Below are 27,200 nucleotides of genomic sequence, written 5' to 3' on the forward strand. Positions count from 1 at the left end.
TCCACACCAAAAGGATAAAAACTCTATAGTCAAACAAACCTTAAAAAATTAATATCGATATCTTATGGTAACGGAAAAAAATCGTTTTACTCTAGAGTCGTGAAAATAAATGAGTAGTATAATTTATATGACTTTAACAATAGTTCATTAAATGATTGTAAAATTAAACAATCTATTGATATCATGAAACAGATGTATATTTCGTATTGGAACCAAACTCTATAGAAATCGCAAAAACTTAGTTTTTATTACACTATTAAAAATAATTATAGCCCTTCTGTCTACCGAGATTGAACAAGAAGAAACCCTTTAAGAAATACATTAGTAAAATTAAGGTTAAGCTGTCACAAACTTAGGATCGAAACAGGTAGATACGACAAAAAACCTCGTAATGAAAGACTATGTAACTTCTGCAATCGCAACAAAATTGAAGATGAAACTCACTTTTTGTAAGATTGCCCAACCTATTCTCATATGCGAGGCACATTCTTCTCTAAAATAGAACCTAGCTAAAATCACATTACTACGATTACTATCACATGAAACCTTTTTATCACATCTTATGAATTCCACTGACTACTTTGTAAACATTCAGCTAATTTCATTTATCTAGGCATGCGTGGAATCGAGAGACAATCTCGTTACAATGATCGCCACCTCGAATAGTTAAAATGAACGATAATTGTAATTCTTTTATTTTATTTTATGTTATTTTCTGTTTTACTAGTTGTTGTAAATTATATTTTTGTGTTGTTGTTGTTGTTGTTGTTTAAAGTAGACTGAATAATAGAGTGTCAGCTGCATTTGAATCCCAATAACTCGAACCCTCAGTAACTCGGACTCCCGCTAACTCGAACTTTTTTCGATTTTCCTTCGGGTCATTTTCTTACTAATTTTACCCTAGATAACTCGAGCCCCCAATAATTCGAACCTTTTTCGATTTCACTTGAAGGTACGAGTTATCGGGATTCGAATATATATGCAAACACCATCACTGCGCTGTACTGCTTTCTGAATTCAAACTAGTTCTTATGGATGAGGTCGTGAACATTTAAACATTCAAACACACCTGCCCAAACTACATGCAGTAAGATAAATCAACATTCTGGATCCTCTTTGGAGACGCCTAGGAGCTATATCACTCCAGTTGCAATGTAAATACCAATGTTGAAAATTATAAAATATTATTATTGATACATCACATAAATATAAATAAAATGTTATGAAAATTTCATAAGAGGAAAAGGCTGAATACCACTAAAATTCTATCCTCTTTGGAGACGCCTAGGAGCTATATCACTCCAGTTGCAATGTAAATACCAATGTTGAAAATTATAAAATATTATTATTGATACATCACATAAATATAAATAAAATGTTATGAAAATTTCATAGAGGAAAAGGCTGAATACCACTAAAATTCTATCCTCTTTGGAGACGCCTAGGAGCTATATCACTCCAGTTGCAATGTAAATACCAATGTTGAAAATTATAAAATATTATTATTGATACATCACATGGTATGAAAATTTCATAAGAGGAAAAGGCTGAATACCACTAAAAATTCTAGGAACAATGTAACTTTCTCTTCAGAAAATAAGAACCTCTTAAGAACCTAAATAGCCTAAAATTGTGCTTATTACCTTTTATGTAAGAAACAGTTTAGGCTTACTTGGGAAAATGCAGGTTCTTAGTTTTTACATTGGCGTTTCAATATGGTCAATGTGTTTTGAACAAGAAGAATGTTTGTTAAAAAAACACCTAAAGATTAACTGGCCTGAACGTTCTTTCAGATCATCGCCAAGTTTAATTCGTGAAGCGGGGAAGGTCAGTTGGGCTGCTTTGTAGCTAAAAAAACCTTCAAGATGCACGGTTTTAACTACGTTCAGGCTCAACTTATGGTATTAAGACATTACCCGATGCTTTTTTTATTCACTACTGGCGACTCAACACCTTAACCGTTTTGACGCTACTGAAGTTTGAAGTTTCACAAATACCAATTGCCTCAAATACAAGCCATCTAGGATCGAGAAAACACTTGACTTTGCGAAGTTACCATGTTGTGGAAGACCCCTCCTTCCCGACCCAGCAGTGCATCATACGTGCCCAGCTCAGCCACCTGGCCTTCCTTTAGCACCAGAATCAAATCACAGTGTCTGACGGTGTTAAGTCGATGAGCAATGGTGATGACAGTGGATTGCTTTAATTTCTCGTGCACAATGTTCCAGATGATTCTTTCAGTGTTTGGATCCACATGAGCCGTTGGCTCGTCCAAGATGACGATGGTATTTTGCTGTAACAGAGTACGAGCTAAGCACAGCAACTGCCGTTCGCCAACACTTAAGTTTCCGCCTCTCTCCGATATCTCGTGGTCAAGTTGTCCCTCAGCACTTTCAACCAGACTTTTAAGCTGAACATCTTCAACCGCACTCCAAAGTTCACTATCGTTGAAGTTTTGAAAAGGGTCAAGATTCTTTCTAATTGATCCTCTAAATAGTACAGGGGTTTGATTAAGAACTGAAATGCACCGGCGGGCTTCTTGAAGCTGAACACCTTTGATGCTTACGTCATCGATTAGGATCTCACCTTCAGCTTCGGGCATGCGCAAAAGCGCCGCTACAATGGACGACTTTCCATCTCCTGTTCGACCAACGATTCCTATCTTTGTTTTTCCTTGAATTTCAAAGCTCAAGTTTTTCAACACTTGTGGTCCACCTGAATAATATCGCAATACAACATTCTTGAATCTCACGTGACCATCACGTGGCCAGTTCTTCATTTGCAGTGCTGTAGTCGTGTATCCAGGCTCTGAGTCGAGGCTCGTGTACGTCATGACGCGCTCTACTGACGTCATCAAGCTCTCGACCTTTGAAAACTCCCGCACAGCTATTTGGGAAATAGTTATTGTCTTCATCACATACACAAGGGCAAGTCCTGCTAAAGCTGAAACAGAGCAATAATTCACGGAATTAAATATTTTTTTTTTACAAAGCTGTTTTTACGGAACGTTTTGAATTTTGCACCTAAATAGGGACAAATTTTTAAATCCTTGTATTTATGTTCCCTCCAACTAACAATGTCGTCAAGCATATTTTGGTGTGTCATTCGTTTGGTCACGTGATTAGACGTTTTCATGCCATATTTTGAAAGGGTGTTCAAGCGAAATTTGGTGTTTTAAGCTAAGTTTTCCCTTTTGATGAGATACAATTTTTTTTTTTACAAAATCATTACTATTATTATCATTATTATTATTATTATTATTATTATTATTATTATTATTATTACAAGTGAAACCGGTAAAAACAATATATAATTATATATTCCATAGAAAACAGGAAAATGTGAAAAGGTTAAAAAAGTAGATTAGTGTGTATCAATCTGCAGCTTACTTTTATAAGTTGCCTCGTGTGACATGCGACAAACTATGTCGCTGCAACAGAATTTTGTCGCTGCGATGTGTCGCACGAATTCAAACTGGTTTGCATTTGTGCGACACGTCGCAGCGACAAAATGAGCAATGGCAGCAGCGCGTGTACACGTCTGCGACAAATTGCTGCGACACGTCGCTGCGACAAAATATGAATTAACTAATGAGTGCGCGTCATGTATTTTCGCCATATTGAATATGGAAAACTAGTTTGCATTCCCACTCTTCCAAATTCGCTGTTTGTGCACCTAAAAAAACACCTTGTTGCAGCGACTTAGTTGTAAGCAGTACAGACGGAGCGACTTGTCGCCGCGACCTGTCACTGCGACTTGTCGCATAGTTTGTCCCGACCTTTACACTATTGAAGACACTTTAGCCTGTGCTAGAGTAAATTTATGGTCTGCGATAATAATTTCATAACTTCTCTGTAATTTCATTATTTATATTGAAACAAAGGAGCAATTGTAGAATATCCCGCCATTATTCGTCTGGTTCCGTGGTCCACAGTCCACAGTGAAATTTTGTTGTTAAGTTATATTTCACTCATAACGCAGTCCGCAGTCGTGCAGTTCATTGATCAAAATTGGATTTTATTATATAAACATCAGTGAAATACCAGGAAATCTTTCGCACGAAAAAATCATATCTTCACACGTGAAAATAACATGTTATTTTCACATGTGAAGATATCAATTTCGGAACATTTTCTGGCAAGTTTGCCCTGTTTCAATGCTTAATGAGCCAAAGAAAATCGATATTAAGTTGAAACATCCTCGGATCTTCCTCGGCAATCTTCGGATATCTTCGGGAATTTTCGGAAAAGTTCGGAAAATGTTCAGAAACATTCGTACGACCTTCGGACAACATTTTGAAAATCTTCGGAAATCTTCGGAAAATGGTCGGAAATCTTCGGAAAGTCGTCAAAAACATCGTAATTAGTAGGTTTATATAATAAACAGAATATTACATGGTTGCTTGGAGATATGAAATTTATCTTCTCGTGTTCAAATCAATATCCTACTCGTTCGCTGCGCTCACTCGTGAGATATCGATTTGAACACTCAAAGATAAATTTCATATCTCCGCGCAACCATGTAATATCCTCTATTAACTGTACGCCTGCCACCGCGGTCCACAGTCCCGTAATGTTTTATTTGAAAATAATACAAAGTCTGCTAATCGCCTGCCACCGGGGCCCGTAGTCCCGTAGTCGATTCTAAGAAATGCTAGTAAATGGTATAATCGCCAGCCACCCCGGTCCGCAGTCCCGTAGTGGATTTAAGAACAGTAGATATCCTAAACACAATATAAAGGCTAACCGCAAGCAACCTAATCACAGTCCATAGTGTACCCAGAATTCTACATGTTAACAATATATAGTGTTGCCCTTACAAATATAGATAGCTAACCATGAACAGGCTAACCAAAGTGCATATTAGGCTAACCGAAATGAATAAGTAGGCCTCTCTAAACACAAAACATTCGGTCCCATGTGTTCACTATGGGACTGCAGACCACGGTGGCAGACAGGAAATGCGTGACTACGGACAGCGGTGGCAGGCAATCTAAACACCAAACTTTTTCTGTCGGACCGTGGACCGTGGACTGCGGTGTCTTTAAAATCAGTTCCGCATGAAGTTTTAATATTTGTATGGTTACTGCGGACTGCGGTGGCAGTCATTTCAGTTATGCAAAAAAAGTGCCGGGGTATTCTACAATCATGCCAAAACAAAATAGTTTTGTCATGAACCCAGAATGGTTTCAAAACTTACATGTAATAGTCAGTATTCACATGTAGCCTTATTGGGTTCTGGGATGTTCATATTACATAAATAGCTATAAATGTCACTAAAGTATATTCATATTTAAACTGGCAACATGTGGGAAATATCAATCATGTGACAATTTTATTACATTAACACAATGTGTATTTTTGAGTTCATTTTGACTAAGAGGAATGTCATTGCACTCTTCAAGTCACCTGTAAATATAAACAAAACAAACAAAAACTGTTTATTTTGATGAAATTGCTATTTTTCCAGCATGCAGACTGTATATTAAATGGCCTTTTTCAGTGACGGTGTGAAAAAAAACCTGACTGCTTTCAGGTGGTGGACAAAACACTGACCCCCAGTCCATGGACTACCCCCATGGACTACCCAAATGGACTACCTAAAATGGACTACCCCTAAAAAATGGACTACCCTTAAAGTACTATTCCGAGTGTGTACCACTTACTGAGCTGTTGTTATCCGCACATAATTTGCACTTACAGTGCATCTTACCTTGTTTATTTTCAAGCCGTACGTATCCCTCTCGCCGCCATTTTGAATATATAATACTAAATGAACATCCGCTGATCACGAAAGTGTAGACTCAAATCAAGCAATCAATCTTTGGACTCATAGGGACAGACAAAACAGGCACTGCACTGCACTACAGAAGATCCAAACTTTTATAAATAGTATCAGATAGTTGCTTGAGACGCATCTTAAACATTTGGTGGCCAGAGAAAATTTTTGAATGAATAACTTTGGCAGCGCAGCGTGGAGAACAGAACCGGTAGGCAGACAGATCCTGAGGAAAAAATAGTGCTGAGTCTGGGCATGAGTCTTCGCTTTTTGAGGTCAGCAGATGTATAGTGTAATTCATTCAAAATGGCGGCTAGAGTTGTCGAAAGTAACCGAAGTAAGTGCAAATTATGTGCGTATAACAACAACTCAGTAAGTAGTACACACTCGGAATAGTACTTTAAGGGGTAGTCCATTTTTTAGGAGTAGTCCATTTTAGGTAGTCCATTTGAGTAGTCCATGGACTGGGGGTCAGTGTTTTGTCCACCACCCTGCTTTCATGTTGGGCTAGTGAATTCAATAATTTTTTCCACTTGCTAGATAGCCAAATGACATTTATGGATTTTTTTTGTTGTTGTTGATCTTTCCAGAGAAACATGGGACTTTGGGTAAGCATATAATGGTTTCACCTTGCACAGTCTACCTGGGTCAGGCCGGGAAGAAATCAATTTTTTTTGCACTTTTCCTTTCATTAATCATAATTTTGCAGAAAAAAATGTCAGTCTTCATTTGAATTTTTTACATTGCTAGCTGTAGTTTAAAATGCTACTGAAGGCCATCCAACAACTGAAAATACATGCCTTAAAAAAATGTCAAACAGCTTTTTTATAACGTAGGCAAATGTCTGGTCAAAAAATAGATCTTTTAAAAATGTCTCAGGTAGTGAATGTGTGTAGAGAGGAGGATGGGAATTGCTGAGATTGGCTGAAGAGATCAATAACTGCCTGAACTTGTTATAATCCATAGTTTAACTCACCAGTAATTCAGAAAGTCCTCAGTTCTGAATTCTGTAAATCCTGTTTACAAATTAGACATTCTAATAATCCCACAAATTACCTGTATACAACAAAATGCAAAAGAAACGTCAATCTATGTCTGGCAATACAATACACATCATAGAAAGATAGAAATTTAAACTTCAGAAATGGTCTCATTTATTTCTTTGCGGCCGGAAATGACCACATGGTCAATATTTTGACAAACATTTCCTCACGTATAAATAATAAAAGGATGCGATTCTTATTAAATTGAAGTAGCTTAACATTCAGATGACAAATATAAATAACAATTACATGCCTCGACGAACTGAGTGACATTACTATGACACATCGCCTCAAAATCTACAAGATCTATTTTTTTTTATCGTCGAGCTCGGCTTTAATTCCAGTGAGCTAAGACCAGCTAAGTTTTAGTACGATTCCATCTTTAGCACTTTTATAAATCTTCACATAAACGCCGAAGACATAAGCTTAAGCCAGTCTTCAAAATGAAATTATAGTACAATGAGAAACGCTTACCTCAAGTGACCAGTCTCTGTTAGAAATGTTTGTGCGAAAAGCTTCCACCGTTTCTCCTCATTCCATATTATTCTCCAGTATCGGGAATACAAATAAAGGATATCAAATACCCTTTGTTTCGGGACTCGTGATCGCGTCAAGAAGAAAGAACATTGACAAAACTATCCTATAGAACTAAAATTGCAAAATCTTTCCACAAGATCGATCGACGCCATTTTGAAAATGCGCCCGCAATACGGACCGTGGGGAATCCGCAAGCAGGGGGGGCACAGCTGAAACTCTCCCCAAGCGCCACTCCTTTGTCTGAAAGAAATTACGTTCGACCTCGCCCAAAGCAACTACAATGAAAAGAAACTGATAACGCTATAATAAAGAGCATACACTCAAGCCTTTGGCAAAATTTTCTTTTATTTCAAATGCAAATGGTCGTTGAGTAGGAAGCCAACAAACTTTTCAATTGTATTTTTTACTGCCGTACTTTTTCACGAAAAAGTAATAATGGCCATTTTTAAAAACACTATTTAAAAAACTACAACTCTGCTCAAAAAGATCCTAAGAGAGAGGTTCTAGCAAAGTTTTCAAGCCAATTTAAAAATGTGATCCGTTCTGGTCACGTGGACGATGACGTCATAACAATAGAATTAATTAAAAACTACTTCACATATAAGTATCTACCAACATGTAATTTCTTGTTACCTCGCATTTAATGCAACGCCAGATACGCACTTGTACCCAGACTCCCATTTTTTGAAAATTGTGCATAGCTACCTTAATTTTGATATTTTGTTCGGTACCTGGGCAGTCCGAAATGCCTCACATCAATGTGCTTCAAACTGCAATGACTGCTTTTTTAGTAATAAACTATTTTCGTCACAGTGAGCCAAAACGAACTTCCGAGCAAAGTCACGTGACTAATGACGTCATCTACCTACGACTTATACAAGAAGTAGTTTATGGTAAGAGTTATTTCTATACGACGTACTACTCCTGCTGACTTCAAACTGACCAAGTTATTTGGCATTAACGATTTTTCAGTTGCAAAGGATTTTGGGAAGGTTTTTATTATAATTATATATTGTTTTTATAATTATTACAATTCTTAATCCAAACATATATTTTTCAACTTTTTGAATCAAATTTTGGAGATTATCAGATGTTTTTGAAAGATTTTGAGATCTAAGTTGACAGACTTTTAGGTTTATCTTGCTATAATCGACATGCTACACTAAAATATTTTTTTGGGTGGTTTACACACCACTTTAAGTTGCTAGGTCATGGTGTTTTACAGTGAAACGGACCCAACCGGGGCATCAACATTTTTTAACCAAATACAACACAAGTTCAGAACAAAAGAATTGGAGTTCGTTCATCAGCGGACCAATCACAATAAGGGGAAAATTTAACAGTTAGTTTGACTGGATCAGAAGCGAAGGCACGCGAAAGCTTAGTTTTTACGGCAAAAAGTGTAAAATAATCATTTTACGGTAAAGGCGAATAAATATTTACCGGCTATCGGGGGTCAGGCTAGCCTGATGCCAAAAAACCTAGGGGGCTTAACGTCAAGGTTGGTTGCAGCATACCGTCCAGTGTCCAGGCTACCAGTTGGGTACCATGCTTGGCACTAACGCTTCTAACCCAGGGGGGCAGGGTGGGTGTAAAAAGTAGCCTTTTTGACTGAAAACTGGTGTTTTCACCCACAGGAAAGCTTAGATGGCTGCAATCTGCAGGGTTAGGTAGCAGTAGTTAACCAGCCACACACACAAGCAAGGTGGCTGAGCATGTTGACCAGTGACAGGTTGACTTTGATTTATTGATTGATAAAGTCTCTGTTTTTCTTGGAAAGTTGCAGGCAGGCTTTTGTGATAGTTGATATTGATCCGGTTTTGAAAAATCCAGACATGAGCACAGTATCAATTTTAGTGGGTGTTTCGTGGAAACTTACCTGCACTTTGAGAGAGAAGAATGGAAACAATCGCCACTACAGCAATAAAGAGCAAACTCAGGAAGTCAATTCTAACTGAAAACCATCGGCCACTTGCTTGTACCAGAGAAAACACACGGTTATGTAAATCTTGATGTCTGTGAAAATAATAAACAGTGCAGTCAGTCCCGGTATAAAGTAATTCATAATGAACGACTATACCAGAAATAAATTAATTTGCACTTTTCACGCGCAATTTCTTTGGTCCAAATATTCGAATTCCTTTGTTATAAATACATGCACACATCGGGATTATCGACGTTCTTATACAGTCGATCCACTTTTACAAAATAACAAAGAGTTCCCGGGCTATCGATCATATGTGTTCTGACTCTGTTCTTCGTAGAGACTGGCCACTTGTTTGGAGTATGAAACGTGTAGATCACATGGAAAAGAACTTTAGTCAGTTCGATGTCAGTCATGTATAATCAGATTGAATGCTCTGTTAATTTGCTTTTTGAACCAGAAAATTGCTTTTATGCCTTAATTTATCGTGGCGAACATGACTCGCTCAAATTAATCGACAGATTTATGCATGCTTTGTGCATCGGAGAAGCTTCAAAGAAAAACTATCAGCAATTTAGACCTTCGTCTGGTCTCACCTCTCGTAAGAGACCAACTTCCGTAAGCAACCAACTAGGCTTTAATAATAATAATAACTAGTAATACGTGACTCGCAGGGCCCGCGAAGCTCTGGGTTGGGGAGGGGGGGAGGGGGGGGTGGTGTATAAATAAGGAGTGGATTTGAAGTTGAACATTGTACATATTCAATTTTCCACAAGGAGGAAGATATTTGTTAAAAATTAGTAACGGGCATGGCCGCGACACCCTCGTTCCCAGGGTCTACTCCGCTGAAGATGGTGGCTCCAGGTTCGTAAAGAAGAAAAGCGGGGAAGCGCAGGCTATTTTCAAAATCATCGACAAATATGGATAGTCGCATTTTGGACATTATTTGAGGGCATTAAAAAAAAGAAGAACGAACGGAGGAGGATCGAACCCTCCGCCCGCGCGCCCCTGATGGCGATGAAAGGTTATAGCCTGAATACCTCGGGAGAGGGAAACAGTTTAATCCGAAAAGAAAAACGATAAAAATGAAAGGCCAGGACGAACCCACAAAAAAAAATAAGGAAAAAAAAAAAAAAAAAAAAAACCCAGCCGGACGAACCCGCGCCCCAGTCCCGAAGATCTGATCAAGTTCGACGCCTTACCATATGCCACCAGCGCGCGGCGGCCGGTGACGCACCGCCACACACCAAGCCACAAATAAATAAAAAAAATGACCGTAAACTCCACACGAGACTCCCGCCTGAGCCCTTTGAGGGACAAAATAACACCCCGCACGCTCGGCCGGCCCGCTCGCGAGGAATAATAATAATAATAATAATAATAATAATAATAATAATAATAATAATAATAATAATAATAACAACAATATATAATTATAATAAAAACCTTCCCAAAATCCTTTGCAACTGAAAAATCGTCAATGCCAAATAACTTGGTCAGTTTGAAGTCAGCAGGGGTAGTACGTCGTATAGAAATAACTCTTACCATAAACCACTTCTTGTATAAGTCGTAGGTCGATGACGTCATTAGTCACGTGACTTTGCTCAGAAGTTCGTTTTTGCTCACTATGACGAAAATAGTTTGTTACCGAAAAAGCCGTCATTGCAGTTTGAAGCACATTGGTGTGAGGCATTTGGGACTGCCCAGGTACCGAACAAAATATAAATATTAAGGGAGCTATGTACAATTTTAAAAAAAATGGGAGTCTGGGTACAAGTGCGTATCTGGCATTGCATTAAATGTGAGGTAACAAGAAATTACCTGTTGGTAGATACTTATATGTTAAGTACTTTTTAATCGATCCCATTGTTATGACGTCATCAGTCACGTGACCAGAACGGAACATATTTTTAAATTCGCTTGAAAACTTTACTAGAACCTCTCTCTTAGGATCTTTTTGAGCGAAGTTGTAGTTTTTTAAATAGTCTTTTTAAAAATGGCCATTATTACGTTTTCCTGAAAAAGTACGGCAGTAAAAAATACAATTGAAAAGTTTGTTGGCTTCCTACTCAACGACCATTTGCATTTGAAATAAAAGAAAATTTTGCCAAAGGCTTGAGTGTATGCTCTTTATGATAGCGTTGTCAGTTTCTTTTCATTTTAATTGCTTTTGGCGAGGATGGATTTTATTTCTTTCAGACGAAGGAGTGGCGCCTGGGGAGAAGTTAAGCTGCGGCCCCCTTCCCCTCTCCCCTGCTAGCGGATTCCCCGTGGTCCGTATTGCGGGCTCATGACAAAAGGATTTTCAAAATGGCGTCGATGGCGATCTAATGAGGTGATTTGAGTTATATAGGATAGTTTTGTCTAGGTTATTTCTTCTTCTTGACGCGATCACGAGTCCCCCAAAAAGGGGTATGCAATATCCTTTATTTGTATTCCCGATAAAGAAGAATATGTAATGAGGAGAAACGGTGGAAGCTTTTCGCAAACATTTCTAACAGAAACTTACAGTGACCTGAGGTAAGCGTTTCTCATTGTACTATAATTTTATTTTGAAGACTGGCTTAAGCTTATGTTTTCGACGTTTATGTGAAGATTTATAAAAGTGCTAAAGATAGAATCGTGCTAAAACTTAGCTAACTGGAATTAAAGCCGAGCTCGGCGATAAAAAAAATAGATCTTGTAGATTTTGAGGCGATAGTATCATAGTAATGCCACTCAGTTCGTCGAGGCATGTAATTGTTATTTATATTTGTCATCTGAATGTTAAGCTACTTCAAATTAATAAGAATCGCATCCTTTCATTATTTATACGTGTGGGATTAATAGAATGTCTAATGTGTAAACAGGATTTACAGAATTCAGAACTGAGGACTTTCTGAATAACTGGTGAGTTAAACTATGGATTATAACAAGTTCAGGTAGTTATTGATCTCTTCAGCCAATCTCAGCAATTCCCATCCTCCTCTCTACACACATTCATTACTGAGACATTTAAGATCTACTTTTTGACCAGACATTTGCCTACTTTATAAGAAAGCTGTTTGACATTTTTTAAGGCATGTATTTTCAGTTGTTGGATGGCCTTCAGTAGCATTTTAAACTACAGCTAGCAATGTAAAAAATTCAAATGAAGCCTGGCATTTTTTCTGCAAAATTATGATTAATGAAAGGAAGGGTGCAAAGAAAATTCATTTCTTCCTGGCCTGACCCAGGTAGACTGGGCAAGGTGAAACCACTATATGCTTACCCTAACTCGAACTAAATTTCGTTTCCCTTGATCACAATTTACCCCGATAACTCGAATTCTGGTCCTTGCAACTCGCCACGGATACCCATTGAAATATTCCATAAGCAGCATAAACTCTTCTTGTCGTGTAAACATTAAAACTTACACTACAGCAACTTGATATAAATTAGTCCAACGAACAGATCACGTATTTGACAGTCATTTTCTGATCTTGTGAGTCATACATACATTCACAGTACTGTGTTATTATAAGAATGCATAATCGTGTTACAGTTTCTGACGAGATAAGTTTAATTTGCAACTGACCGTATACTGAAGTGCTGAAAAATCAGTAAACTATCAATTATTAACATGGCAAATTAAATATATAATCGACCCCGCTAACTCGAACTGATTTTCGTTTCCCTTCAGAGTTCGAGTTACCGGGGTTCTTCTGTACGCGAGATTCAAGAACTCATATTTTCGCCCCCCCCCGGGGAGGGGGCGGGGGGGGGCCCCCCCGTGGACTAAACGTGGATGTTCCGTCCGCCCAAAGGGGGTGCCGTTTTCAGGCTGTAGATGTACAGAAGGGTAGATATTTTTGAGTATAGAAAAGGGTGGGGAAAATTGCAATTTACGTTTTTAAGGTGGCTGACAACGGTTTCCAGCACTTTCCAGCTCTTATGCATTGATGGGTCAGTACTACAAATTTTCATTACTTGCTACTACAATAATAACATCAAACAAATTAAATGCCCAATAATTGGTAAACAAATTGTGGCTACGTTTTGACATCACTGGTTACCATAGCAACAGTACAACCGGTTTAAAAAACACCCTTATTTTAGCTTTAGTTTCTTAAATCTCAAAAACAAGCTCGGTGACCTCATTTTTATTATTGAGTTATGATCAGCATGTTACGACACACCTTTTTGCAAAGTTAAAGAAATTTCCTGGGAGCGGTTTCAGACCCGCCTAAATGAAAAAAATTAAGATGGCTCTGAAACCGCTTCCAGGAAATTTGTTTAATTCCAGCACCTGTTACATAGGCTAAGGATAAAGGAAATTAAAACAGCTTGGAAACGGCTTATTTAAAGTTTCATTCCCTATTATTTGTGTCCTTAAAATAGGTTTTCGGAACATTTGTTAACAAAAAAATAAGTATTTTTTATCTATAGTTATCTGGTTGAAATAAAACAAGTTTTTACCTGTAAAACTGGTCAATAAACTGTTCCTCAGCTTGTCTTGTGCGAATTGTGTCTAGGCCATCCATGGTCTCTGAAAAGTGCGAGAAGACTGGAGTACGGCAAATTGATTCTAATCTCTTTAACTCGCGGGATGTCTTCAGGTAGTAACGGGTTAAAAACACAAAGGCTACAATGACTGGCAAGGAAATGATACTGAACCAGAAGTTCGTTAAGGACGGCACCAACGCTGCTGCGCCCACAAAAAGAAAGTATTGGATAGCAACGAGAAAGGTCTTGGGCAACACTTCATCAATGCATCCAATGTCTTTCGAAAATCTGTTTAGTATTCGTCCGGCAGGATTCGTGTCGAAAAATAAAACTGGAGCTTGAAGTAAGCAAGTCACCATTTTATCATGAAGTCGTTCAGACGATCTGAGAGAGGCGTGGAAGAAAAGATAGGCTCGGATTGTAGCTACAACAACTGCTGCACAGACGAGACCGCCATACACACTCAGGGATGTCACATCGTGTTGGTATTCCCAAGACATCATGGTCAGGTGAGAAAGCCAGAAGTCCGAAAACACCATTATAACTGAGCGGAAGAGAACAAACAAATAGTGAATTATATAACAAACGAAATTATTTTCTATTACTTCATGATTGACACATTTTTTTTTTTTATTCAACAACCTTTATTTAACATACAACCCTGTTTAATATTAACTATCTGAAAGTCCGGGGAGGGGTTGCTTATAGCAAGTAATAGTGCTGCTGAAGTGAGTTGTAAGAATAATAATGAGGGATATAACAGTAGCGATGATGATGATATTGATATTTTATTTGTTGCTGGAAATTTTGTTGTACTTTGGGTAAATTGAAGTAATGCCTGAATGTGAAGAATTAAAGAGAAATAGAGGAAAATGCATGGTCGAGAAAAGAAATATCATACAGCGAGCTTGATTTGTCGGAGGTATTGACTCAGTGGATAATGTGTCTGTATCTGGAATACTTTGACTTTCAAGTGCATTCAAATACATCCTACGTCTCAACTGTAGCAGTATTCCCATTGCCGTACTGAATATGACTGTGCACACAACAACGCTAGCGCTGAAAAATACATAAAAGAGCATTGTCTTCCCCAGCTGTAAATAGTGTCATTAAATCGTTCGTGAACACCCTTGATGACTACTTTTAGCGATTGATAAAATTTCGTTTGTTTCTTGTTCCCCTTTTTTTCCGTCTAGGATATTCTCCTCTCCTTTTTTTGCATGATAACTCTGTGGAAAGTAAGAAAAACTTATCTGATCGTAATCGGACATACTAATCTCTCTCAAACTTTGTAATTGTAATGGTCAAGACTCCAACTTCAAACAAGAGATTTCTAGCTTTTAATAGCTCACTTCGAAAAAGAGTGGCAGCCTGGGCCGAGAGTGCAGCGCGAGCGATTATGGGATTATTTGGGGGGAAAGGATGAAATGTCGAAATGTCGAATCTGGAAGCTGTGCGCGATGTGAAACATTGACAGAAAGGGATGTTCTGGGTGCAGTCCTTCCCCGGGAAAAGCCGGAGGACTGCACCGTGAAACAGTTGCAGAGATGGCTTCTCTGTCGTGGCGCAAAAACTACTGGGAAAAAAAAACACAGCTCGGTAAGGATATCTTTACATGTAAGCGACATGTTTGTTTTGAATCCGATCCGTACGATAAGCCTTAGAACGTTTACAGCTTATGTATGAACAGAAATGGCAATAATTTTGTTCCTGTCAGGGTCAACGACTATATTGACGGCAGCTTACACTTATAGATCAATGATCATGACAGAGGAATCCATTCAGTAAAAGTTAATTTTGGTCTTAGAGCAGTTTCAATTGAGTGTCGTAAAACCAAAACCAAAGTAATTACTCTGGCCAATTACAAAGGACACAGACAATCCAGTGAACCAATCAACATACATTTAGCTGGCACGAAGCGCGGGAAAACGTGCGCGAGCGAGTCACGATTGGTTTTGGTTTTACTCCTGATTGGCTGAGAAAGTGGCGCGAGATTTTTAAGCCAATCACTAAGCGTCTTAATGCAAAACCAAAGCAAATGCAATTCACTTTCGACACTCAAGTGAAAACCGCTCTATGGAGAAAGCAGAGAAAGTGAATAAAAAACACCTGAAAGAAAGCTTCCAAGTAGTCTTGTCTCTCAGTGCTCGAAGAATCGTTTAACTCCTCTTCTGATACTTTCTGCTAGTAATCTTCTGTACTGTTCGCCGCTCCTTCACGATCTTACTCCACGATAGCCTGTCCCTCTTCCCCTTCTTTTCCCTTCTCCCTTTCCCTCCCCTTTTTACGACTGCCACGCAGGCTAACTCCACGAAAAAATACTTGGCAAGTGCGATCTGTTCAGGGCTACCAACGCTCCAATGAGATGAGCAAATGCGAGCGTTTTCCGAGTAAAACTTTAAATTAACGTTACGTATCAAACGTATATACTTCTGGCGAAGGTTTTCCTTTCACGGTATCCTGTGAAAAGTGACATCCGAGTTCTTGTTATCATTCGGACACAATCTCAAAGGTACACGGTAGCTATTGTGCTCCGGCGCCATGTTTGAATTTGGCGCTTTCCCCCCAAATAATCTCATAAACGCTCGCGCGGATATTCTCGGCCCAGGCTATCACTCTTTTTCAAAGTGGGCTATTAGCTTAGTTGACGGCTATATAATTAAAATTATAATTATATAGCTGTCAGTAAATCCAATATTGTCAGCGCAACTATCCTACTGAGAACGTCATGGGAAATTTGGATAGTTCACTAGGATTTTAGTTATAATTATATAGCTGTCAGTAAATCCTATATTGTCAGCACAGCTATTTTTCCTTAATTTCTGAGAACTGTCCAATTTGGGATTAAATTTGGATAGTTTTAATTAGGACTTTCAGGTAAAATGCACAAACTGTCCAATTTAAGAAAAATTGGACAGTTTTGTCTCAGCCAATCAAATCGAAGAAAACACAACATGTGACGGATATTAGCCAATTAGCACAAAGCATAGCGTCAGCGCTGTAAACTGGTCGCATTGTGAGTCGACAATGGCGGAATTTTATAAGGCAAGTTTGCTACGTTTTTCCATTTCTTTTGAGCTTTTCAGCAATAGTAACAACAAAGAGAAATTTTCTTCCTTGTCACAAGAGGAGCTAGCTACACTAAGAAGCAAAAACCAAGAGCAAAACGCCTCCAATAGTACAAAACTTGGGTGAACGTAAGTGCAGCGAAGCGAAGCAAGAAATCTGTCAGATATTCATCGCCGTGAGCTAGATGCAATTCTTTGTCGTTTTTGCTGAAATTCGAAAAGAAAAGACAGCGATGAAGTACGAACGAGATAGTGGAAAGGAGTATGTCAGATTTAAGAAGTTGTAAAGCTCTTCGGACACTTTGTTTACGACTTTCATCGATGCAGTGTTTCACTTACTTTGTAGCAAGCTTCGCAAACTCAGGTGAATAAAATTGCACTGTTTTGTTTAAGTTTTATTTGTGAAGACAATGCTTTGAGTGAGTTGCATGTGCTGTGTTATGCCTACTATTGTTGAATGCTTTTCCCGTTCTGGACATAAGTTTATTGTTTACGCTGGATTGACTGACTACAAGCTATATAATTAATATGTAACCAGACTACATGCTTGTCCAATTTGGAAATAATTAGATTCAAAAAATTCCTCTGACAGCCAAATTGGACTCGGCCTACGGCCTCGTCCAATTTTGGCTGCCCTCAGAATTTTTTTCATCAAATTATTTCCAAATGGACAGCTGTAGTCCATTACGTATACAAATACACAAACTGTCCAATACTCGCAATCTCGACGAACGAACCGGAGTCGGAAAATGTCGAATCACCGACCCGAACGAATCCCGAATGGTCCCTCACGAAGACAGGGGAACCTTCAACCGATCCCCGCGCGCCACTCGGAGCACCACGCGCCCGACCACACATGAAGGAGACGGAAGTGACGTTTTTGCGACAAAATCTCACTAAATTTTCACTGTCTAACTCATCAGAGTGAAACGGACTTTTCCCCGGGGGGGGCCGAGGAGGGGGGGGGGAGGGGGACGCGCCGCGGAGCGGCGCCGTGAAAGGGCAACACCCCACCGCCCGCAGACCGACGCCCAGTCGCCACGGGAGGCCGCACTGTAACCTGTGGTTACCACTAGTTATAGAGTAAAAGAGCCCCCAACTGAAATGTAGTTTTCTATTGAACGTAACATGACGCGCCTCACTGATACTGAGTACTCCCAAAGAATCAGCACGTCATCAGAACTTAAGTCTTGAAACCGCGGCAATGAACGCGAACCGATGCGAGGTTGTGGAATAAACATAATTTTTTCTACTGTTTTATCTGCATTTGGTAGTTGACGGTTGAAATAACAACATTCTTTGTACATGCAAAATTTTTTATTTGACTCAAAGAAGACTATCTGAATGCAAAATTCGAAAGTTCAAAGCTTCAGACGGTGCTAATAGATAAATTCCTATCATTTTTACTTTTTTAGACTCGTGTAGGAAAAATTTAGTGGTGCACAATTAAGACAATAGCGTGTTTATTTTCCAGCAAGGCTGATTAAAAGTCGACATATAATTGATGTCTGAGAAGCAAATAATTTCTACTAATGAAATGACTTATCAAGGTGTCGTAGCTCGGTGACAAGAACGCGTAGCATATACCCATGAGTGAATTCCTACCAGGCTTTAACTCTAAACAATAAATTAAATCACCCAAAAATTAATAAAAATATATTTGAACTTAGGCAAAACCTACGGAACCGATCTTCGGTTGCTCTGTGGACGGAACCCGAAATTTATGTGAAAATTTAAAGTGTGCGAATACTTACCTTGGGTCCCAAAAAATAAGACAATAATTGCAACAATTGCCACTGCATGTATGCCAGCTTTGAAGTAATCCCAATATAGCTTCAACGAGATTGTTCCAATGCCACGGTCTTCCTCAGAAAGATCTAAACACTCGCCCAAGTTATCATCAACAGTTCCAAGACACAGCTGGACAGATTCCTGTTGATCCTGTTTCCTATACCTCTTGCGATCCTCAATGTTAGTATCGACTTTATCTAAAACAGTGTTCAGGACACTGCCTTCCTTCAGCTCTGAGAAACTGCCTTTCCCCAACACAGAGCCTTTGTGCATTACCACAACTTGATCAGCGGCCTTCATGTGGCTTTCGGTGTAGGTAACCATGACTCTTATCTTGTCTTGGAGCAGCTGACGTATGCAGTGATTGATTATGTGTTCGGCGATTTTCAAATCTACAGCACTTAACGGATCATCCAATAAGTAGACGTCTGCATCAGCGTAAACTGCGCGTGCCAGGCTGACACGAGCCCGCTGACCACCACTTAACACAACACCGCGTTCTCCGACAAAAGTTAGATCACCAGTTGAAAATCGTTCCATGTCTTCCTTTAGCGCACACGCCTGGATAACGTTTGAATATTTGTCTTCGTCGTATGACTTACCAAATAAAATGTTGTCTCGAAGAGTTCCAGAGAAAATCCAGGCGGTTTGAGAGAAATAGGCAACACTTCCAGGGCAGGTTATTGTTCCCGTAGATACGTCAACTTCGCCTGCAATTGCAGCAAGAAGCGTTGATTTGCCACTGCCAACATGACCTGTGATGACGGTAAGAGTGCTCTCTTTAGCCTGGAAACTGACATCTTCAAGAAGATATTTTCCATTTGTGTTGCCTGCCTTGCATGTCAAATTCGACACTGATAATCTCTTTCCGACAGGCTTTCGTTCTTGAACATTGCAGTGGTCATCGTTTTGCTTTGTACGAAGTTCCTTACTATGGCTTTTGGCATGCGTAGTAGGAAGTAACCTCTTAGCAGCAACAGCTGCGTAACTAGTGCTACTTTCATCTTTAAGGATATTTTCGTTAAAGCAATCTTGCAACAGATTATTGCAGCGCAAATTCTCTGTTAGCAAGAAGTTTTCTATTCTTTCCAGCGACACAAAAGCTTCGTATGTTGATATCATGGCATTTGTCAGGTCGAGATGAAGCCCAATCTGCAGAACATAAAGAAAGGAGAGTAACATAAAAGCACTTGCAGGCGTCAGCTGTTGTCCAGTAAGCACAAGACACAGAGCGGATAAAAATGTAGCTATGGGTGTTACAGAAAACTGTAGGCTCTCGATGGTTGACAAAAAGGCGCACTTTTGAAGGATGATCCGGACCTCTTCCCTGAAATTAAAAAAGATATAAATGGTAGATAGTTATTCATACGTACGTAACTCCAACAAACAAAATAAATGGTTTTGGTTTGGAGTTCAACCCTTAAGTTTTGACGTACTGCGTTTTCTATTCAAGTATTCAAAAGATAGGCCACCAGCTAATTTTCATGAAACAAGAGAGTGTGTCCTGCAATTGACAGCGTTTCCATCTTCTCATAAAATAGTGAATAAAGTACCATGCGTTACTTGTAATAGGCCATTGTAAAGGCTGTAAAGCTAAAGCCATTTAGCCCCCAACCCTATGTTGACAAAAACACACTCATCGGACACATGAGTTCGTTTCAAGATTTTTCAACAATGAATGGGAAATCGGGGGTACTGAGTCGTATTTAACAGTTATTGCGATCATAATTTGACGTTTTTCAAGGTTTCTAACTAAATATGTGCATAAGTTGTAGCTTTAAATGGTAACGACAAAAAATGGCTTGGATGGCTCATTGAAAAAGGATTAATACAAAATTGGTGTAACTCGCTGAAAGAGAAAACGGGAATGTTTTGCTGGACTTACAAATAATAATAATAATAATAATAATAATAATAATAATAATAATAATAATAATAATAATAATATAATAATAATAATAATAATAATAATAATAATAATAATAAATATATATATTTATTTATATACAAAGGCTATTTGGGGAACACTAATGCTAGCAATTTTTTATCATTCTTATTCAGTCTATGGTATTCTTAATTTACGTTACATAGGCATCACTAGTCCGCAGAACGACGATATATATTTCTCTGCTGCATGTTTTCTTGACTTACCTTCGTACTTCCTTGATCTTCTCTCCATAGTACCACTCTAGCGCATGCGTCTTAAGTACACGGATCCCATGTACCAGCTCGTCCAGTAATGACATGCGCGTGTCAGTCACGTAAGCGGTTCGCTGACGCAATTCAGCAGCGAGGGAAGACACTAAAGCTATATAAGGTACGGTGATCAGCTGAAATAACACGCCCAGGAGAGCTTGCCATCCAATCAGATAAATCAGTAAACAGATGACACCAGGTATTTGAATGATCGATGAAAATGCAAAAATCAACCATCTAGGGGTTTCCTCGAGTCTTTGAACATCATTGGATATTAAGTCAATAATGCGTCCTGTTGTAAACTGACGTACGTTCTGTTGGCTGATTAAGGGAATCTGTAGAATAGAAAAAAAAACGTAAGCCGATTGGCTAATTTTGGGGATGATTGTGATTGTTTCTGTTTTAATCTGTTACCTACCTTGAGATAAATAATGCCCTTTAAGGCGCTAGACAGCCTCATACTAATCATATCATATTTATACGCGACCAAATGCGTATAGAGTTGAGGAAAGCAACATAAAACCAGCAACGTGGCACAGGTATATGCGAGACTACAATTTTCCTTTGATGTCAACAAATTAATGATAATTCCAAGCAATAGGGGCTGGAGAACACGACATATAGAGTCTAGCATTAAGCTACAGGAAGGCACAATATGTTCTTGCCAGGGGATGGTCTTTATGACACATTTCCAAAGTTTAGGTTGCCTTCCCTCCGTCTTGTTGCATTCCTCCACATGGTTATTCCATGTTTTCCAAAGCTGTTTAGTCAGGTCTCGTGTCCTGTCTTTGTGATGAAGAGGCAAGAAGTCAGATTGCTTCAAGGGACGCTGGCTTCCTGTTTTGAAAAGACCGTTTATCCACCAAAATGTGAGAATGGAGAGAAAGTTTGCAGTTGTCGCTGGGTGACAGTTCTTATCATCGTCGTCGTGTTCATCACTCGCCAACTTTTCATAACTTTTACTTGACATTCCGCTGTAAAATTGAAACAAACATGCAGATGAAGTTAAAACGCATGTTATTTCTGGGATGGACTGCAGGAAGTTAATAAAGCAAAATAGAGGTCATACGTTAAACACCGCCAATCCCGATGAGATGATAAGAGTTTCTTTTATGAGCTCAATGGGAAGGCTAAGAACAGATTTGGTTTGCAGTTTTTCAAACATAACTATTTTAGTAAAGTGTTTGAACCCAGGAGTATCAGTAGTTCTTATAGTGTGATCGTCCGGGTGGGAGTAGTTCTGAAACTGAAGAACTGTTGTTGGTGACTGGTGTTTCGACATTTTGAGCTGAAGTCACCTTCAGAAACGTTACTGTCAGTCGATGGTGTTATAAGTCAGGTCCGTTGAAACTGATTAGTCAGTTTTGCCGTGATGTTATTGGCTGTAAGACTCGTGTAAAGTTTGTTTACAGTAAAATAAAGGTGACGGGCCTACACCACTCCTATGTTCGTGACATTTGTACCTTTGCCGTTCTATGTTAAATTCGGTCTTTCGAATTTATTTGCTTCCCCCTTTTTTCTGAGGGTCACTACTACAGCCAGACCTCCAATACCGACATAACATCTCAAAAGAGCGCCCACACTAATTCTTCAGGAGAATCCATTCCAATTTAATGGAAATGACTATTTCCGAACACCCGGAACCGCAATGGGTACTAAGATGGCGGTTTCATTTGCCAACATCTTCATGGCAAGAATAGAAGCACAAATCCTTGAACAAAGCGTTCAAAAACCGCTCGTCTGGAAAAGGTATATTGACGATATATTCTCTATCTGGAATGTAAACAAAGGCGAGGTCGCCCATTTTATTCTTGGTTTTCACGTAGTGTCCCGTGTCGCTTGTCTAAATTTAAAAATGCGCCGTGTCGCTGTTTTTATCAAACTTCACGTCGCTGTCGGTAGTAAAATTGAAGGAAAATTACTTGTCCTTGTCGCGATTTTATTTTATGTGCTGTCGCTACTTTTGGGCCATGTCGCTTGTCGGAATTTACGCTGGCAGGGCCTCTTTAATGCCAGATGTTTTCATTGATTTCCGGCCGCCGTATTGGAGCCCAAGCAGTTGGGCTCCAACATGGCGTTTCCATACTGTGCTCTCTAAATTTGCGTGAAACATATGGACGGATAACTCGAGTACGGAATAACTTACTTACCTGAGACTTGGACAAGTAGTTTATATAGTTGTTTTCTACAACCTGTAATATTCTTGATTTTTTTGACTCAATAGTTTTGGATTTATTTTTTCGCGGCGTGACAGTGGCATGACAGTGAAAACCACCTATAGATCACGCAAACAGCTATCTATCATCCGACTATCAGGATATCAAGTTTACGGCTGAAGTCCCGGGGCTGAAGTATCAGACACAGCTACTACGTTGTTGGATACAAAGATTTTCAAAGGCGAAAGATTCATAAGTACACTTTTACTAGACATCAAAACCCATTTCAAATCTACTGAAACATTTCAGTACACTGATTTTTCCAGTTGCCACCCACCAGGGGTCAAGAAGGGTTTCACTGAAGGCCAGACTGAAGACGAAGCACTCAGAATTCTCAGAACCAATTCCTCCAAAAACGCATTTCAAATTGCAATTGCACAATTAAAAGCACACCTTATTGCTAGAGGTTACCCCGAAACTCTTGTTTCGACCACCGTCTGACTGTCAAAGTTAAATTTGAGGACAGGAGTCTCGCCATTTAACAAAAACACAAAGGACAAAGTAAACAAGCGAATCTTGCCTTTTGACACGCAATATCAACCATCGCAGTGCTCAACTTAAAACAATGCAAAAATGGCATTTAATACAGATATATATGTTTAATCAACCATTGCTTCGCGAAATATTCAAAGATCCCCCAATATTTTCATACAAAAGGGGCAGATCCAGACACTCTCGTCCGGTCTAAGGGCCTGATTACGGGCTGATACTTGGCGAATTTCAGCCCGGCTTCCAAAACAAATCTTCTTAAAAACACGTCAGCGATTACATAAAGAAAGTTTCATCCCGGGCCGAATTACAGCCCGGGCTGAAATTTCCAACTCGGTTTTTGAAACCGGGCTGGAAATCTCAGCCCGGGCAAACGGGCTGAAAAACCTCATGTAATCGCGTTTTCAATTTCAGCCCGGGCTGAAAGTGAGCTTGCGGATGCGCAGTGGTGGTTTTCAACGAAAGAAAATGGCGGCAACGATAATTATTCAATTTTAAAAGTGTTCAGCCCGGGCCGACATTCTAGCATTCTAGCCCGGCAAACCGGGCTGAAATTCGCCATATAATCGGGCCCTTAGCTTTCAAATGGCTATCACACGTGGATAAGAGTCGTGCAGGCCTATCACCCTATTGTTATTAGACTTGCCACAAGTCGACCTCACGAGTTTTTACAGTAAAAATAAGCGAGCGAAGTGAGCCTTTTAGGCCGCGAAGCGGCCGTGCGAGCGACGAAGTCGCAAGAGCGAGTGACGAAGTCGCGAGAGGTCGCTTCGTCCCGGCGCGCCATAATAAACAAGACGAAGGACTTTATTGAAAGTCTATATTGTTATCTAATTTGTCAGTTTCGATCCGTCTATTGTTAGTCAAATTAAGGCGTTCTGTTTGAGGTCCGTTCGTCCTTTTTGTTTACGTCGTGCAGAGGTCGTTTGTAAGGTGGCGGTAGTAGTTGTTGACATCTGTTGAGAGGCATTTTTGTTCTAAGTTTGTATACCAACTTTCTAGATAACCTATAAGAATCTCGAAAAACAAAAAATCCACAAAATTCAACTGTGATACGGCGCGTTTGACTTAATAAGGCGTGCTTGTATTTTTGGTGACCAATCAGCGTGTTTAGACCCTCCAAATTATCGTGTCGTGATGCGTTGGGCCTCCAAAACTGTCAATATGTTTCGTTAACCGCCTACGTACTTTTAGTGTGGTGACGTCATTGTTTTTCCTAATTTATAATTTATGCTGCATATAAGTTTAATAAAAGATTCCCGCGAATGTTTTGCTTTAATTTCATTCCTCCTCACGTCAGCTAGATTTCTACAACAGTACACTGATCCCAATGCCCAATGTTTCGCGGAGTACTGTCGTTAGTCATAAATTAAACAGAACAGTTTCAAAGGTGGGAAAAATTCACGTTAATCCTGGATAAGCTGAGTAGTGCTTTGAATAGGCCCTCGATTTTTCATGAATGCCCAGTGTACTGTGAAAATAGTACGTACTACTAGTAAACAGGTCCTTCGAGCTCAGAGAAACTTATTAGACCTGCTGATTTCAATTCTTTTTCCTTATTCCGTTATTTTATTCGTAACTGTGTGCAGGCTCTTCTCTCACTAAAAAATGGGAAATTTACAATCTTTATATTAGTTAGTTATGTTAATTCTACCATGTTCTACGTTGAAAGCATATTGCACCGAGGCGTGACGCGTTTTCACGGTGTGGTAAAGTCAAATTGGTAGGTGCGAGAGTGTAATCTACAGTGCACGTATTACAGCTGAAGTTAAGATTCCGTATTGTAATGCATATATCCTGTTTGATCCTATATACGTTAACAAGTCTTGCAGTATTTTAGAGAGCTTTCGGTGCGAGTCAAAATAGAAATGGCAGGTAAAAACATACAGCGATACTCGCTACAGGGTTCCCGGCGTATCCAATCGAACAAAATCGAACTAAAAATCAATTGAACACCAATCGTTCGATTGGGTTCGGTAATCGAACAAAATCGAACATCTATTTTGATGTGAGTTCGCCTTTCGAACCAATCGAACCAATCGAACTCAATCGAACACAATTGAAGTCAATCCGACTCTATTTTGTTTGGAATCCGTCTCTTGATTAGTAAATCACGCAGGACTAATGAGGGGGACGGTGCACCGTCCAAATGGCCGCAATATAAACAAACAGGAGTTCGGTAATCGAACGTTCAATTGAGTACGATTGTCGACTGTTCGATTTTGTTCAATTGTCAACTGTTCGGTAATCGAACGTTCGATTTTGTTCAATTGACCAAATTTTATTGTGAGTTCGATTATGTTCGTTATCATTAATGGCAGAAACCGCTACGGTTTGCATTTCCTTTTCGTATCTACTGTAGACGGCTAAATATTTCACAATTATTCACCGAAGTGGAGGTGAATAGTACTTTGTTAATCACCTCCGAGTTAACCAATCAGCGCGCGCGAAAAGCACTATATATTCACTTGTGTGGTATAAACTAAATACCTATATATACCTGATTGAAGAATTGTTGACCCACGAAAAGCATAAACCATGAACGATGCGACCGAAATGTTTACTGGAAGATCGGAAAAATAATCGTCGTCTGTGACAGAATAAACACCATAATAGGGCAGGTTGCATAAATTTTGCTCTTAAGACTCTCAAAGAGATAAAATGTCGTGATTATCAACAAAGTAATACAGTATTTAAAAAGCTTACCAAGACTGTCCACCCAGAATACCATTGGGTCATATCGTTCATAGTTTATGCTTTTCACAGGGTCAACGTTTCTTCAATTGGGTACATATGTCCCAGCTATACTTCGAATTGAAAATAATGATGGCAGAACCTCATTAATATTCACGATTCCATTTCATTGGCCACAGTCTACTTTATACATACTAAACTAAACTATGAACACGAAACTCATTGAAAATAAGTCAATGATGACTTGAATGTTTCGTTTCCCAAGGGCCGGGGAACAAAATATCTCATATTGGTATTTTGGAAAAGTGGCGCTTACAAACGATAGTCGCACAGGGAAGCTTGACTGTTTTCGTGACAGTGGGCGTGAAGATCGATCTCTTATTCTTGGTTGACAAATCTTCTCATTTACCTTAAAGCGGCACACGGAGCCACCTTTACCAAATTTAAGATTTTGTCAGAAAAACGTATATGTAAACACTAACGTGGAAAACTTCGCCAAATTTTGCAAATACTCAGGCTTTGAGTAGGAATCGTGGGAAATTATCTCCGCATAATTGATTCACTGATTCACTGTGTGGGGTCTGTGTGAGCAACTGCACTTGCCATCATAGAACTCGTTCCGTAACTTACCTTTAAACACCAGGAAGAAATGCCTTTAGTATGTGTTTATATCTCAGCCCAAACGCGACACCCGAAAGCAAAACTTTCGCTCGTATCAAATGCACATTCGGTAAGATTTGTTTCTAATCTAATACTTGGCAATTATGCACACAATTTTGAGTCTAGTTCTATGCATGACTGCTGTTGAGAGGGTCTTTATCTATGCGTGACTGCTATTAGTGCATGAGAGCCTGGTCTTGGGGACAGTATGAACTGACAAAACTGTTGGTTTAGAGTTTTGATTTTTGTGTTCTTGCTTTGTTTTAAATTAAGGTATCATTGAAAGATGGTATCTTGTGTTTGTATTTCTCCGGCAATCGCCGGACACATTTTCAGGGTA

The 27,200-nt window shown here is 39.3% G+C and overlaps 1 protein-coding gene and 1 long non-coding RNA gene across 2 annotated transcripts; both read right to left on the reverse strand.

The window, feature by feature from the left end:
• Positions 1–26,955, reverse strand: LOC144643926 (ATP-binding cassette sub-family C member 4-like). Its single transcript, XM_078503324.1, has 7 exons — positions 26,831–26,955; positions 21,220–21,775; positions 20,757–21,136; positions 18,569–19,932; positions 13,720–14,290; positions 9,238–9,374; positions 1–2,943 (listed from the first exon to the last, which is right to left on the reverse strand). The coding sequence occupies exons 2-7, from the start codon at positions 21,769–21,771 to the stop codon at positions 2,021–2,023; spliced, it is 3,927 nt and encodes a 1,308-aa protein (XP_078359450.1). The 5' UTR covers positions 21,772–21,775; positions 26,831–26,955; the 3' UTR covers positions 1–2,020.
• Positions 3,245–7,826, reverse strand: LOC144643962 (uncharacterized). Its single transcript, XR_013569002.1, has 3 exons — positions 7,296–7,826; positions 6,755–6,834; positions 3,245–5,408 (listed from the first exon to the last, which is right to left on the reverse strand). It is a non-coding gene; the product is annotated as an uncharacterized LOC144643962 (long non-coding RNA).
• Positions 26,956–27,200: the final 245 nt, after the last annotated feature.

The sequence above is a fragment of the Oculina patagonica genome, chromosome 2 (genome assembly GCF_052425735.1).
Source record: "Oculina patagonica isolate OP01 chromosome 2, crgOcupat, whole genome shotgun sequence".
NCBI classification, from domain to species: Eukaryota; Metazoa; Cnidaria; class Anthozoa; order Scleractinia; family Oculinidae; genus Oculina; species Oculina patagonica.